The sequence below is a fragment of the Podarcis pityusensis genome, assembly GCF_964106645.2.
Source record: "Podarcis pityusensis genome assembly, chromosome: 4".
Lineage (NCBI taxonomy): Eukaryota > Metazoa > Chordata > Lepidosauria > Squamata > Lacertidae > Podarcis > Podarcis pityusensis.
Genome location: NC_138027.1, coordinates 102598578 through 102615913, shown reverse-complemented (window position 1 = coordinate 102615913; position 17336 = coordinate 102598578). Strand labels below are relative to the sequence as shown.

The 17336-nt window shown below is 40.4% G+C and overlaps 1 protein-coding gene across 1 annotated transcript in view; it reads right to left on the bottom strand.

Annotated features, from left to right (window-relative positions):
- Positions 1-17336, bottom strand: part of DIAPH3 (diaphanous related formin 3) — a 118209-nt gene that overhangs the window by 69867 nt on the left and 31006 nt on the right. Inside the window, exons 17-23 of the mRNA XM_081002966.1 lie at positions 12726-12840; positions 10710-10799; positions 7787-7881; positions 5513-5614; positions 4524-4763; positions 2849-2978; positions 796-919 (exon numbers count right to left, since the gene is read on the bottom strand). Of these exons, the coding sequence (XP_080859092.1) occupies positions 796-919; positions 2849-2978; positions 4524-4763; positions 5513-5614; positions 7787-7881; positions 10710-10799; positions 12726-12840 (896 nt within the window). The remainder of the gene's footprint in view (positions 1-795; positions 920-2848; positions 2979-4523; positions 4764-5512; positions 5615-7786; positions 7882-10709; positions 10800-12725; positions 12841-17336) is intronic.

The following is a 17336-nucleotide window of genomic DNA, read 5'->3' as shown; positions in this document are numbered from 1 at the left end:
GAAAGGAATGTGAAGCATAATGGTTTAGAGCTGCAGACAATTAGCTCTTTCATACCTTCATTAAACCTTCCTATAGGCCAACAGAAACAAGAAATCCACAAGAGCACATCTATCTGCTTTTTGTGGACCCCCCCCCCCCCCTGGTGCTGTCTTTTGTGCTAATGCTACTTGCTTCTTAGTGAATTACCAACCAGACACAGAAAAAAAAAATCACATCAAAAAGCATCTGAAAGGAAAAAACCTGAACCAAAATTAGCAGGTAAGATGCACAGGATTTATGGAAAAGAATGATGGCGGCTCCTATAAATTCAAAGGAATAATTACACATAAAATTCCAAACAGTAAGAGAAAAGAAGCTTTAAAAAACTGAAATTAGTTTGTAGTTCAGACTAAAAAAATAATCAAAATGGGCAATCTAAATTGATACCCCAAGCTGGCAACTCTTCCCTCACTGCTAAATTAAGCTGTTTTCCATCCAATTTAAGTTGTAGTGCTTAACTAGTCAACTTCTCAACTGTTTCCTCCAGTAATATTTTCCATTCAATGAGCACTTTCATGCCTATATGATGAAAACGCCAAACCACTGGAGATGACACAGGACTACCTTCAGATTATGAATTATAGGTGAATCTTCATTAAAGCCGTTTTAGGTTCTTAGTAATTCAAGGTAGAAATGAGGTCAGGGTTGTCAGAAGTGATGGCTATAACTTTAATAAAGATTATGCAAATAAATTTTAAAAGTGTTAAAGAACCTTAGACAAAGCCAGATAAGTTATTTAACAGCAAAAGGATATGGACATCTTTGTCACAAATTTGTCATGAATATCTTCAGAAAGGGGAAAGGTCTCTAAATCCTTCTCAAGTTGTATAAGCTGCCTTTCCATCTGCTTCAGGCTCTTCTCCAAGCTTTCTGCTGAAACTAAGCATATATTTATAATTAAAACCTCACACATATCAAAAGGTGAATACTGTTAGTAGATGCTTTCTTGCAAAGATTCCTCTAAGTCCACATTATGAAATACTTTTGTCATGTGTTGAGTTCTACCATTTACTCAATATCTTCATGAATGATCAGTTTAATAAATTTACTCAATCACATCACCGGAAACAGCAAATGTACTCAGGCTCTGACTAGTTAATGCACCAATTGAGTGATTTGGAGAGGGCATACTGATCACAGTTGAGACAGTATATCGGTATACAATTAGTACCAAACATACTATAGTACTTACTCTTCATGGGGACATATGCTTCTGCCAGACTCTCTCATCTTAAAGGGAGAAAGTTGTTCAGTGGTAGGTGCAAAACTTGTTTATAGTATCCTGGTGAAGCATATAATTACCACGAGTAGACTAATAACCATGAGGTGCACATGACTTCATGTACCAGCCAGTCTGTTTTCCAGATAGAAACATGTTAAAATTTTGAACTTCTAGTTTTGCTCTCCTGTGTTTCAGGATTTGCTCCAGAAAACTTTTCTCTCAGATCACCGTGAAACTGTGGTCTCTAGTATAGGTGAGATAGATTTGAATGGGCTGAAGCACTTGATTCAAGGAGCAAGAGCAAATAAATATGGATTCCAGAATTTATAAACCTCTCTACGGAGAATACTTGAGTTATGTTCAAAATAAAATGTCAACTAAGTAGAGCAGGGTGTCTAACCTTTGAACTTCCATCTCTAGCTGGACTACGACTCCCACTACCTCTGACTATTTCTCTTGCTGCCTGGGCTGTTGGGAGCTGGAATCCAAAAATATCTGAAAGACCACAGATTAGCTGCCCCTGGGATAAAGAAACACCACTTGTATCCTGAGATGTGCCCCAAGCACCACTAGTACCTTAGTGAAACTTTGGATGTGACTATGAACCCAAACAGCAACTACCTGTACTGGAAGTGGCTGAGATACTGGGGGAAGTGTTGAACTTTCATGAGCACCATATCAGAATGTGTGTGTCTTCTTCTGTGTGCCTGGGTACTCTGTAGTTCAAGCACTATCCGAATGGACCTCAATATTTTCATCTTGACTCTTTTATTCAGAATATGTAGAACCACTTTGGAGCAGAATCATCCACAAATCCCCATTCTGTTGCACCATAAAAAAGACTCCAGAGTGCCTCTGGGCCTGTGAAACTAAATGTTCAGTAGGTACAATGCCCAGCATGTTTGATGACTAAGCACGTGAGCCAGTAATGGCGCTCATTTCTGGATCTCAGGGGGTCTTAAATCTGTTCCTTACACTCCTGGCAAATTTCAGTGGCCAACTTTTCAGCCCATACATTCATGTTGGCCTGCTACCCCTGAGGTGCAAAGCAAAAAGTATGCAGGATAACCTGGCATTAAGTGCAGGATGGCTTCTTCTTTCTGAGGGGGGGGAGGGGGAGGGAGGGGGGAGGGAGGATCCCTATGGCTGAAAGTGTGAAGAATTCTTGAGGGCTTGCTGCTTGTCAGTTTGGATATACATCTGTTTGAGCCTCTGGTACTGCAGGACTACTCATTTTTTTCAGATTTGGAATCTTGACAATTCTTGTGCCAGTCTTGTAGCTTCTTACCTTTCAAAGACGCATACCAGTATCATGTACAATATTTCCAACTCTGTGTTGCTGCTTTCTTATTGCACACCACTATTCTGTTCTGGACATTTTCTTAGTTCAATATGAACTTTCCTGAAATGACCTTCCGCTTACAAGGAAGCTTGAAAAGTAGTAAATTCTGCAATGTAAATTCTTGGGTGTGGATTCTGCAATGTAAATTCTTGGGTGTGGATACAAACTTCAACACTCAAATAAAAAATTATTCATTCTGGACAACAGCTGAATAAAATATATTAGCCCATTCTTTAATACAAACCTCTGCTTGCTTTATCTAAGCTCTGCAAGTCTTCAACAAAGCTTAGGACTTCAGGATACTTCTCTTCACACAATTCCACCAGAAAATGAAGCAGTGTTGTCTTCTGATCAACTGATTTGGTGTCCTTTAACTAGAAATTAGTAAGTGAATATTCAGAAGCAGTAATACATTTTGATCATATATTTTATGATTTACACACTATATAAATTGAAATCAGTTTTCCTGCACAATATCTGAAAACTGAGTTTTGCACCATTTAAAAAAATTAATTGCATTTAATTTGCCATTTTAATTGAAAATTTGATTTTCATATTCAAATTCTGTTTTCTAATACAGAGTTACAATTTGCACGGACATGATCTAAAGCAGTCCTTGCCAATTTGGTGCTATCCAAATGTTTTGGACTACAACTCCCATGATGCAGTGTAAAGTATCTAGAAGATACCAGCTTTATAAAGGAACAAGATGTAGCAACCTTATTGAAATTAAGCAGGACCAAGTTTAGCCTGAGTAGGTGGGAGACCATCTGCTCTGAGTTCCTTGATGGAAAAGGGGGGGGGGCCTAAAAATGTCTAAAATAAAAATAAAATAATAAGCTTTTCAGATTTTGACATCAAAGTTTAAATTTTTTTATTCAGGGAATGTTTCCCAAAATGTTTAATGGATGAAGATATTGCAAAATTTCTAAATAAGACTGCACACCAGGAATCATTTACTGGAAGATACTGCACGATTCAGGGACGCGGGTTGCGCTATGGGTTAAACCACAGAGCCTAGGACTTTCCAATCAGAAGGTCGGCAGTTCAAATCCCTGCGACGGGGTGAGCTCCTGTTCGGTCCCTGCTCCTGCCAACCTAGCAGTTCGAAAGCACGTCAAAGTGCAAGTAGATAAATGGGTGGGATCTCTGGTGGGATGGTAAACTGCGTTTCCGTGCGCTGCTCTGGTTCGCCAGAAGCGGCTTAGTCATGCTGGCCACATGACCAGTAAGCTGTATGCCAGCTCCCTCGGCCAATAAAGAGAGATGAGCGCCACAACCCCAGAGTCGGTCATGCCTGGACCTAATGGTCAGGGGTCCCTTTATCTTTACTGCAAGATTCAATTATAATATTGATGCTTTAGTATCAGATAGTAGCCAAATATGTACATATCCAGTGCATATTTGGAGAATATGAGCCTTCAAAATCAGAAGAAAAAGCTGAAATAAATGTATTTCAGCTCTGACCGAGTATACTCCATGTTGTACAAATCTGAAGTACTTGCAGAACTGGGACCAATTATTTGCTCCGTTGAACCCTTAACAGAATTCACTAAGTGCAAGCTTTCAGTTTCATTTTTGATGTACTACTAAAAATATTCGTAATTGAGACAATGAGCAGCAACAATAGCTCACAAATGTCACACCTCTTTCTGTCGGCTTGAAACACCAAAGCTTTTAAAACTGTACAGCTATCTCGAAACCGAGCATACACATTTACAATATCTACTATTGTCTAGATCAAAACAAATTAACTGCTTTTATAAGTGGGTGGGGGTAAATGAATAGACATTTAAGCTGAAGTTATTGAAGATGTTAGGTGTCAAAAAACAGAAAGCAATTTAAACTGCATTGTAAATATGAAAAGCAAGTGATTGCAGCACTGAACTCAGCATTCACAGCTCTTTAAAAAGACTCACTTTACATAAGGAGCAGAGGTTAAATCCAAACGTCTGTGCATTTCGAGATCCTGCATTCATGTAGTTTCCCATTAGCAATACTAGTTCCAGAAGCTTACTGAAGCTCCTGCTCTTCTTTATCGCTTCACAGGCAGCACTGACAGCCATGATGTCAGGTTTGATGTTATTCACCTGTTCCTCAAACTGAAGCTTAAAAAGAATAGCACTCAGCCGTGGCCTCAGCCTCTTTACACCGCTCATCTGATTGAAAAGGGAAAAAAGTTATCTTTTAAAACCTATGTTATGCTTTAGCATGGAGCAGGTTGGTTTAATCTTGGATGATTTACAGGTATGACAAATGGACTGAAGCCAAACCTCATGCCTATATACTATCCCAAAATAGATGAATGAACGAGGAACACTCGTTTGAGCAATATTTAACTTGTGAATAATTATCCTTCTCAGCTATATTTAACTTGTGAATATACTAAGCCAAAAAGCCCACTAGCATTTCTTCTAGTCTTCCAGGTGCTTCTTATCAAGCTGTTTGCACAGCACCACACATTACTACTGGGGTACATTAGTGCATAAGCAGTTGCTCAGGCCATAATAAAGTTTGAGTGACACACATAGTTCTAAGCATAATTATTCAGAAAATGTTATAGGAGAATTACTTGTGTACATGTGTTCTTGGGACTGCAAGTCTCTTCATTCTTTTTCTGCTTCACTATTCTAAATTCAGGGGATAAGGTGGCAGAAGTGCATAAGCAAAATCCCTGCAGTATATCAAAACCCCAGCATTATCTTGGACTGTTCAAACACTCAAAGCCCTTACTGCCATCGAACAACCAAAAGAAACTAGAAGGCAAGTGTCCAGTTTTCTACATTTCTTATGTAGAAGAGCCAAAAATACAGCTTGAGGTAAAATACTAAAATACTTCTCAAAGATTCAAAAATTATAGTGATATTGTTAGTATCCCATATGAAGCAGAAGGAACAATGCTACTCACCACAATACAGAACTGTTCTGGTTCAGACAAGTTTTCATATTCACTCTTCATTTTGGACAATTCATTCAGTTGTTTTTGTTCAGGAAGGTGTTTTATTAGATTCTATGTATCATGAAAATATATGAAATATATTAAGAGTTTTCATGGTCTTTTCTCAGTAAATGTTCCCATGAGGTTTTATTTTACACAACCAGTTCAAAAAATTTCAATTCAGTCTCACAAAGAATCAAAGGAATTTGCTCAGACAGCAACACATGTAAAGAAAAAAGGATTTTATCACTAAAAAAATGAAAACTAAAACTGACTCCAGTGAGAAAATAGAATTCAATTGTTGAGTGCAAAAGCGGAAATTCCTGATTTTTAAAAGTGCAAGTTTCCATTTTCTTCACTACTTGAAAACTGTTGTAATCATAGCCCCAGGAAAAAAGCTAAGTAGTAGTCAATAAACAGCCTTCAAAAGAAATGCCATACAAGAATATGGGGGTGGGGGAAAACAGTTTTTTAATGAATGCTGACAACTGGAAATTATTTTCTCATGGAGAAGTGAACTCTTAAGTGGGTTACTAGACTGGCCTCCTAGTCACAACCTGGCAATTCTAATTCCCAGAAAACACCAATGTTGAATTTCTATGCTACAATAAATATTCCTTAAATTTTATGTGAGTTTAAACATTGACTATGTTATTACTATGATTACACTGTTGCATAAGTCGTGTGATTTTTTAAAAAACAAAACAAAAATGTTATTATTTACATCAGTTACTATGCTTGTTTATTTGGGCAAACTGCTTTTTGTTTGTATAGTGATACCACGTAGAAAATTTGTGTCAATAAACATATAACCTTTAAATAAAAGTAAACTATTAAAAGTACATCATTACAGTCTAACTTAAGAATTGATCTAGACAAGGGCGGGGGAGAACTGATCTAGACAAGGTATTTAGCATTAGGATTTCAATCTACACCAATGGCATTATTCAGCACAGATAACAAATTTACAGCATGATGGCACTCAACTCAAGCTACAAATTGTACCAGATGATATAAACAAAGGGGCTGGAAATTCTGTAGCTCTGTAGAACTTTGCACAAAGGTTTTAACCAACAAACTAATGCTGTGTGAGTCCACTTGATAGAATAAAGCCTGAGGTTTTACAACAAAACCCTGTACCTTAAAGGTGGGAGGGTTTGATATTCATACCACACATGGCCTAATAGAAAGTGAATGACGTAGAACCTTCATTAGAACATTCTCCTTCTCCCACTAATGGCCTATGCTACTAGATGGCTGGCAAGAGAGACCATACATTAGTTAAGGCCTAATCACACCCATCTCCATTTACATCATCACATTCACTAGCACAGCTGGGGGGGGGGTAATCAATATATACCACAATTTATACAACAGTTCTTGCTCTAATTCTTGGCTGCTGTATTGCTTCAGAGAGATTTCATGCCATTTTATTCATCTCCTATCACTTGGGATATTTAAACTGAATGTTTTTAGAAAGCTAAAGCAATTGGGGCGGTTTGTCACTGGACTGCAAGAATAGAGTACACTTGTCACTTCGAAAACTTGATCACTGAAATATGGATAGTCAGTGATATTAAGTGAAGCCCATCCACAGGCAAAAGTGGCTTACACTCTCACAACAGAACAACTTCTTCCCCTCCCACCTGTGCAGTTCCCAAATCGACTCCAGAGAGTTGATGGGACCTTCCAAAGTAGACGTGGGGAGCATGGAGAAGCAGGTGAAGAGGAAAATGAATTCTGCTTATACAATGTTGAATATCATCCCATCACTCTCCACACTTCAAGAAAACCAGTTCTTCCCTCCACCCCAAAGTCTTTAAGCCCAGGAACAAACAAAACTCCAGACAATCCCCAATATCTTCAACTATCCCTATTTGCTATATCATGTAGCCTACTAAGTGACTACATCTGCAGTGGATTGGCTTTGCAGTGAATAGTGCTTTGAGGCATTAGCTTGAACTTCATGACCTTTTGCTCCTTCCATGTTTTATTGTTGCTTTTTCAATGGTTGTAACCAGCCCAGGGACCTTAAGATGAAGGAATGATGATGATGATGATGATGATGATTTAGGAGACGTTTAGGAGAGTATTCTTTTCATCACTGGAATTACATCAGGCTAGTTTTATTTTAAAACTTACATCCTGCCCTTCTGCATTAGAAGCCAAGTCAGCTAAACATTAAACCAACAGTTTTTTATTCATAAAAACCTGATTATAAAGCAGCTTATCAGTTCACCATACCTGAAGCATAGACTCCGACAACTGGGCTTCATCTATTTCCAGTATCATCATTTTTATTTCTTCATAAGGTACCCGAAAATAACCTAAGAAGATAGCTAAGGAAAAGCACACAAACACAAACTATGCTTATCAAATGGGAACACATTTTGGCTAAGCAAAAGTAATGCTGTCCAGCTACAGTGCTTGCTGAGATGTCTACCAAAAGTTTTAAAGTGACCACTTGCTCACTTTATAAATTTGTGGCACATCAATAACTTTAGCAAGACACATGAGCTTAAATAAGGAAAGAGAAATGGAAGATAAATTAGTAAATAAAATTCTCTATTAAACCTATTAGTTGCCTTTCCCGCAACAGTTATCTCAAAGCTACTTACAAAAGCAGACATTACAATCTAAAACATTAATTAATAATACGTATCAGAGAGCAGATCCAACTGAACCCTATCCCATTAAAAGCTAAGCATAAAATCAGGATCCAAAGGCCTGAGTGAATAAAAATGCTTTTGCCTGACATCTAAAAACAGAAAGCAATGGTGCCAGGCATGCCTCCCAAGGAAAAAGCATGCCACAAATGGGGAGTCACTACTGAGAAGGGCTGTTGTCTTGTCGCCACCTCCTTTGGGAGTCGCATGCAGAGAAGGGCCCACAATGAGGAATGTAGGTGTCAGGGAACTGCCATCAGCTCAGAGGCGAGAAGTGGAAGGGCAGTTGTGTTACAGGGAGCCTCCAAAGATCTTGCGAAGCAGTTCTTCCTCTGGCGAGGAGGGAAGCCCCGCCTCCAGTGGGGAAGGGGCGCAGGGATCAAAAGATGCTAGGGAGAGCTTCAACACCGAGCCTGATCAAAGCGCAGGGGAGGCAAGCCCCCCTTTGCCAACGCCCACTTTGCGTAGTAGGTTTGCGCGCAGAGAGGGGAGAAGGATGGGGGTCACACGACTGTTATGCTGGGGAAGGTATAAGGACCGCCAACTCCCAGATTCTGCTAGCGACTGAGCAGACATGGACTTGCAACGCTCTGCACTGTAAATACTTTGTACAGATAATAAATCCTGGAAAAGATAGGTTGGAGTCTTGCCTGTTTGCTCTCGAGCAACCACACCAACACCTGACAGTAGGGTTCAGGTTGGTTGAAGTGGGGAGTGGCGGTCCTTGAGGTACGAGACTCCCGAACTGCATATGGCTTTACAACTCAAATCGTGCCTGGTAGCCACTGCAGTCATGCCAAGATTGGGGTTATGTGTTCAGACTATCATTTCTTAAAAGGAGAATAGCTGGGCTACCAGACAAAGCTGATGGAAGGCACTCTGCACCACAGAAGTCACGTGAGCCTAAAGTACCCAGAAGTACCCAAAAGCTACACACCTGCTCCTTCAGTGGGAGTGTAACCCCATCCAGGGCAGATCACACCCCACCCTCCAGTCTAGAGAAACACGCACTAACTCTATCATCTTATGTGGTTTAAACTTCAGTTTAATGGCTCTTATCCAGTTCATTACTGAGGTCAGAAACAGAGCTATCACGCTCACTGCCACACTTGCAGATGTAAAGAAGGAATAGAGCTGTGTACCAGGAGCTGATAGGTTGGGCTGGACGGCATCTGTCTGTTTCAGGAAACAAAAGAAGGAGTGCAATGCACTCCAAAACTCTGGATAATCCCACTCAGCATTTCCACGTAGATGTTAAGCTCATGAACTCTGAAACCTGCAGCACCTCACAAAGGCGGCTCATGTGCCCCAATCACCACTTTCTGAAGATGGTCAGCCAAGTAGGATCAAAACGTCTGCAAAGCAGTACTGCCCCCAGAGGCGGAGCAAGGCGGGTGCAGTGCGCTCCGGGTGCTGTTGGGGCCGCTGCCTGCCAGCAAAGCTGCGAAGGAGGATGGTGGCCCCTGCGCAGGGCTCATGGCAGCGGCCTCGTGGGCGGGTTGCCCCAGGTACCGGAGAAGATAGCTATGCCCCTGACTGCCCACCTCCCAACTCAAAACAGCTGCTCCAGAATACCATAAGGGATGCGAGATTGTGCCATGACAGGAATTTCCTCACCTCAACAGCATGGATGGTGAAGTCACCATTGTCTAGTCAATAACTATCTCTTCTCCTAAGCCACTGGAGAAACTTACTAATTCTGCTGTGGGAGCAAGTTGAGAGCTCATCCACACTTCTGCTTGTCCCATGCTTTCTAGGTAAGAGTGCAAGAGGTTTTTTTGTTTGCCCCACTGCTTACCCTGGGAAAATCTGCTGTTTACCACTGAATTGTTTCACATGTCAATCTGCAGAAAATTGACATTTGTTATGATTCACTGTAAACAGAGGGTTTTCCCTGAGGAAGCGGCAGGGCAAATGAAAAACTTCTCAGAAAGTACAGGACAAGCTGACGTGTGGACAAGCCAAGAGAAACAAGCTCATTAGAAAAATCCCCATTGAAGATGGCAAATACTGAATAAAGAAAATTTCTGAGTTTAAATATAAACAACAACCATCTACTGATAGTTAAATTTGTTTCTGATGGATAATCTTCCAGAAATTTATGTACTTTTGCAATTTAGTTTCCAATGTCTGAAAGCTCTGGTATGTACAGTAATGAATCCTACGCTCACCATTACATAAGTTAAACCTACTGTTGATATTGTTGTTATACAGGGGTAAGCTAACATAACTTCCTCCATATGTTGGAATCATGCTGCTTGAGACTGATGGGAGGTGGAGTTCAACAACATATGGAGGACACCATGTTGACAATCCGTGCTTTAATACAAAGTGAGAATTGAGTTTAAAATTTCTGTTTTAAGCTGTTTCTATTTTAGCTGTAAGCCACATTGAGTCCTAAATATAGTAATAATAAATACAATTCAGTAAGTAGAACACTGTTATTTTCAAAAAAATCTGACTCTCTAAAATGTTTTAAACAAAGTAAAGCATTTACATACAAAGGTTTTGAGCAGTCTTTGGATCCAAAATTTTGAGTTCTTTGATTCGTTTTTTAATACTTCTCTCTTCAATATTTTCATCTTTTTTTACTGTCAAAAAGCACAACAATGTTATTAGCACACAATAATGCTAAGCATCAAATATTTCCCTAAAGATACATATTTTGTTGTGGTTTTGAAATTAAATATGAATAAAAATAAGCACAATGCAAGTGCAGAAAGTTCCATTCCTTACATATGAGAAGCACATAACAAGATTCATGTTGCTAGATTTTAAAAGTAAGCAGTAAAGCCACAACCCTAAGCCCCAATCTACACCACTGCTGGAGATTAGGAATGGGTGGAGATATTCCCATCAAAGTCATGGGCAGTATGGGTGACAAAAGGCCCCAAAATGTGGCATTATTCTGAAGACAAAGCAGGACAGTGATGCATTCACTGTACCACTGTATTCACTGTATTCAGTGGTATCTTGATTCTCAAACGCCTTGGTACTCAAACAACTTGGAACCCAAACACTGCAAACCCGGAAGTAAGTGTTCTGCTTTGCAAACCTTTTTCAGAAGCTGGACATGCTCCATTTGGTTGTTATGCTTCCATTTTGAGTGCCACAATTCCATTTTGAGTGTTATGCTGAGGTCTGACTCTTTTTGCTATTTATTTTGTGTTTTTGTTTTTGCGGCTCTTTTTGTTTTGTTTATGACTGTGTGGAACCCAGTTCAGCTACTAATTGATTGATTGTGTGACTGCAGTACATTGTTTATTGCTTTCATTTTATGGAACAATGGTTTCGTTAGATAGTAAAATTCATGTTAAATTGCTGTTTTAGGGGTTGTTTTTAAAAGTCTGGAACAGATTAATCTATTTTGCATTACTTTCTATGGGAAAGCACTTTGGTTTTGGAATGCTTTGGTTTTGGAATGGACTTCCGGAACGGATTAAGTTTGAGAACCAAGGTATCACTATAAAGCCAATTTACTCAAGTTTAATCAGCATTTCCTTTAAAGAAACAAAACAAAACAAACAAACAAAAAACCAGAAAGGCAGCCATGTTAGCTCATAAGAAAAAACTCCCAAATCCACAGTTGTAGATTGCCTTGATTTGATTGGTTCTAAGAAATGTATTGCTAAACTAGATTAAAAATGTAATTTAAGCTATGCCCACACAACATCAAACTGCTATGGGCTGAGCTATTTTTTGAATCACTGTAACCAAATACACTGGTACCTCAGGTTAAGAACTGAATTCGTTCTGGAGGTCTGTTCTTAACCTGAAACTCTTCTTAACCTGAAGCACCAATTTAGCTAATGGGGCCTCCTGCTGCCGCTGTGCCGCTGCCACATGATTTCTGTTCTCATCCTGAAGCAAAGTTCTTAATCCAAAGTAATATTTCTGGGTTAGCGGAGTTTGTAACCTGAAGCATATGTAACCTGAAGCGTATGTAACCCGAGGTACCACTGTACAGTGCATTTAATACACAATAAACAATCAAGAGTTGTTTATCAAGCAAGCGTCTGCAACTTGAACAAGTTTCATACTCAAAATCAAAAGTATGACTAGCAGCTTTGCATGAACCACCACCAGAGCACCACTTAAAGCCAATGCAGATTAATGTGGAGACGGAGATAGTGATATTCTGATTTCAGCGGCACTTCTCTTATACCACTGAAGCACATGGAGCTCTAGGCAGTCACTTCCTGCGCTCCCTACTTTCTCCATTTTTCAATAAAGGCCATCAAGTCATGATCAGTTCAATACACGCACACACACCCCTCAAAAATCACAGATCTGTGTCTTGCATTCCCAACTTTGAACTATTGTACATCCCATTACAAAACATTGACCCAAAATTGTCATATGTTATATGCTCCTTTTCCTAATTCTTCCTAATTACAGTTCATATGGTATCACTTATAAAAGGCCTTAGGTAAGCCATTCAACTTGGTTCTCAGACAGCACATGTAGATATTCAACTGTAGTTGTAAGAAATTAAAACAAAACAATTAGTTACTTACGGGGTTTTTTACAACAAAACGTAAGCTCCAGCTTGCCTAAAAGATCAGCGCTCTCATATTTGCCATCATTTGCCTTAATCCAGAAGCAGTTCTCATTCATTTCTTGTGGTCTAATCTGCAAATATAATAACATAACTGCTGAGTGATATTACATTAGCTACAGATATATAATAATAGAAGTCACACACAAAATATGGAAGTTGATCATTAATATAGCTGATAACGATGAGGAGAAAGTAATATTAGTTCTTTCCAATGGCTTAGAAGTCATTCTGGATAGAGGCAGAGCTCGAAATTAGCAGGGCGCCAGGGCATTTCACCTAAAGATTCTCTATTTGTGAGCACCTCAGAAAGTCTGGGTGCCATTTTTTGCCCCTGGCTGACAATCAGGGATTACTGAAATGTATGTGCTTTGAAGCCTTGAAGTATACGTTAAGGATAGACAATACAGTCATACATAGAATCATAGAATCATAGAGTTGGAAGAGACCACAAGGGCATCGAGTCCAACCCCCTGCCAAGCAGGAAACACCATCAGAGCACTCCTGACATATGGTTGTCAAGCCTCTGCTTAAAGACCTCCAAAGAAGGAGACTCCACCACACTCCTTGGCAGCAAATTCCACTGTCGAACAGCTCTTACTGTCAGGAAGTTCTTCCTAATGTTTAGGTGGAATCTTCTTTCTTGTAGTTTGGATCCATTGCTCCGTGTCCGCTTCTCTGGAGCAGCAGAAAACAACCTTTCTCCCTCCTCTATGTGACATCCTTTTATATATTTGAACATGGCTATCATATCACCCCTTAACCTCCTCTTCTCCAGGCTAAACATGCCCAGCTCCCTTAGCCGCTCCTCATAAGGCATCGTTTCCAGGCCTTTGACCATTTTGGTTGCCCTCCTCTGGACACGTTCCAGTTTGTCAGTGTCCTTCTTGAACTGTGGTGCCCAGAACTGGACACAGTACTCCAGGTGAGGTCTGACCAGAGCAGAATACAGTGGCACTATTACTTCCCTTGATCTAGATGCTATACTCCTATTGATGCAGCCCAGAATTGCCTTGGCTTTTTTAGCTGCCGCGTCACACTGTTGGCTCATGTCAAGTTTGTGTTCAACCAAGACTCCTAGATCCTTTTCACATGTACTGCTCTCAAGCCAGGTGTCCCCCATCTTGTATTTGTGCCTCTCATTTTTTTTGCCCAAGTGCAATACTTTACATTTCTCCCTGTTAAAATTCATCTTGTTTGTTTTTGCCCAGTTCTCTAATCTGTCAAGGTCATTTTGAAGTGTGATCCTGTCCTCTGGGGTGTTAGCCACCCCTCCCAGTTTGGTGTCATCTGCAAATTTGATCAGGATGCCCTTGAGTCCATCATCCAAGTCGTTGATAAAGATGTTGAATAAGACCGGGCCCAAGACAGAACCCTGTGGCACCCCACTAGTCACTCTTCTCCAGGATGAAGAGGAACCATTGATGAGCACCCTTTGGGTTTGGTCAGTCAGCCAGTTACAAATCCACTGAGTGGTAGCATAGTCAAGACCGCATTTTACCAGCTTCTTTACAAGAATATCATGGGGCACCTTGTCAAATGCCTTGCTGAAATCAAGGTAGGCTACATCCACTGCGTTCCCTTCATCTACCAGGCTTGTAATTCTGTCAAACATCGGGATGAATACACTTCGGGTTAGGCAAATTCGGGTTGCACTCTGCGGCGACCCGGAAATAACGGAGCGCGTTACTTCCGGGTGTCGCCGCGTGCACACGCATGTGCAGACCGTCAAAATGACGTCACACGCATGCGCAGAAGCGTCAAAACGTGACCCGCGCATGCAGACACGGGTTACATTCACTTCGGGATGCGAACGGGGCTCCGGAACAGATCCTGTTCGCATCCCGAGGTACCACTGTATGTTTAAGAAGGTTAACAATAAAGAGCAGAGTGTTTTGAAAACTGAAGTATGGTGTCAATACAGTGGTACCTCGTGTTACGGACTTAATCCGTTCTGGAGGTCCGTTCATAACAGGAAACCACTCGTAACATGAGGTGTGCTTTCGCTAATGGCAACTCCCGCGGCTGCCGCACCACCAGAGCTCGATGTCCGCTCGCATCCCAGGGCAAAGGTCGCAACAAGGGGCATCTACTTCCGGGTTAGCGGAGCGCATAACCCACAGAATTTGTAAGGGGAACGGTACGTAACACGAGGTGCCACTGTATTTTTATTATAAACGCCAAATTAAACATGTATTAACAATTTCTTTTTAAAATGTGATATTAACAATGTGTCACTTATGTGAATTGCATATTAGTTCATGCTTATCAAAATAATAAATAAAAAGCATTGTCGCCCCCCCCCCATGGCCCACAACCCAGGTCCCAGGAGCCATTTGTCTCCTAGCTTTTCTATCCCAGTTTCTAACACTGGAAAGAAAAAGTTAAGTCAATTCCACTGGACATACAAGGCTGAGGTAAGTATCGTGTTTCCAGACAACCAGCAGCAATGAGAGTAAGAATCTATTAAAGCTGCATTGTCCAGGTAGGCCTCCTTGCCCTCTCAAATAGTTGTGCTACTGTGTAAACTTCCCCAGGTCCCTGGACACCTCAGAGTGCAATGGACCACAACAACATAACAGTGCTGCGCAAGAAGCAACCAATTTTAACAGAAACCCATGTTCTTTTCAGCATATTTATAAACATTCACATTTCTGTGCTAGTTAATACAGCTCATCCTGGAATGAAAGCAACATGAAGGTTGCTGATTTGCTACCAGACCAAGTTCAAGGCATTTCTATTGGTATATAAAGCCCTTAACAATCTGAGACCAGTTTACCTATGAGATTGCCTTATCTCACAGGACCCACTTGACTCCTTCGACTGGCAGAATTGGCACTACTATAAGTGTCAAATAATCCCAGTTCCACATTTGTAAAAACTTGATCATTTAGTGTGGCAACACCTACACTTTGGAACTCCCTGCCTATTGAGATCAAGTAGGTGCCTTCACTGCACTCTTTTCAGTGCCGGCTAAAAGCATTCTTGTTTAGGAAAGCCCACTGAGATACTTAGAAAGCTGAAGTAATTTTAATCCGTTTTATTATTTTAACTTTTGCATGTTTTAAAGTGTTGCAAATGTTTCTTGGTTGTTTTTATCTCTTTGTAAACTGCTTTGAATGTTTTTTTTTTTTACAATCAAAGCAGTGTGTATCAATTTTATGAAATAAAAAATAAAAAATACATACCCTATAGGTCATTTAGGCTATTAAGCATTTGATTCTGATGTGATATAAAATACTAAGCACCAAAGGGGGTGCAGTTTTGTTGCATATAAAAGGAATGAAATAGCTGATTCTAAGCAAATAACAAGCCAAAAATGACGAAGTTTAATATCCTCCATTAAAAACAAGAAGTTAACCCAACAAACATTAAAAGCTATATTAGAGCAGTTGCTATGTTCCTGTTTCACCTTTAGTGAGACTGCAGTAGAGTACATGCTACAACTATTCACTGACAGCTGTACACTATTCATCACTATAGTACCATATTGTCGAACAACACCTGCACTATGGAGTTCAACATACCAGGGACAACGCTATCTAAACTATAATAGTGTTATCATCACCAGTTTTTAACAGATTCGTGAAAATGTAGATACATAGCTCTGAACACACAAAAAGAAGTTACCTTCTTTAAAAGTGTTGCAAGATAAAGAAGTTCAGGAATAGTAGCTGGTATGCTGGGAAGTAAGGTGAGCAACAACCAAGGGGGGAAAGGAAACTGATCCCTTTACCACAAAACAACTATGGGATGGGGACTGATAAATCAGCATCATGAAGTAACACATCACTCTGGGCAGTGGCTGATCACCTGCACAGTGCTCATCTAGCAACTCTCATGGTTCTGCAGCCTTCCCAACACCCACTGCAAAGGGAATCTAGTACATCTACTTCTTAATAGCTGTCAAGCTGCAGTGACTTCTTCCTTGATAGCTGCTTCTTCTTGCATAACAACAACAATCTTTATTACGGTCCAGAGACCAAACAAATCGTAACAAAGCAATACACAATTCATATAGCCTACCTCCAGGTTAAACAAGCATTTTGTTCAGAATATAGGGATCATTGGTTCTTGCAACCACTGATAAAAACTTTGCCACTGCTAATGTTCTAGCATTTGTCCGGTCTTCCAATAGGAACCTGACATAGTGAGCCTCTGATTTTCCCAGGAAGGGTACCAGCAAGGGTAATATCAGTTCAGCCCTGGCTTGCTCATATTTTGCACAGTGCAACTAAATATGTTTTATGGAATCAATGTCTTGAGCACACGAGCAAAGTGTGTCCTGGTAGGGAACTCCTCTCAACCTGCCATCCAACACTGCAGAAGGAAAGACGTTTAGTCTGGCTTTGGTGAAAAGCCTTCGATAGTTTGGTACTGTCAGGTTTTTAATGTAAGATGTTAACTTAAAGACATGCCCATATTGTACTCCTACTGCCAGCGGACTACAGACTGCATGTGATCGAGATCGCAAGTCACTGTGTGCATTATCCCATAATCTTTGCTTTAGTATCTTTTGGGCGCCTTCATAACCCAGGTAATACAGTTGGGGGGCGGGTGACAGACCAAT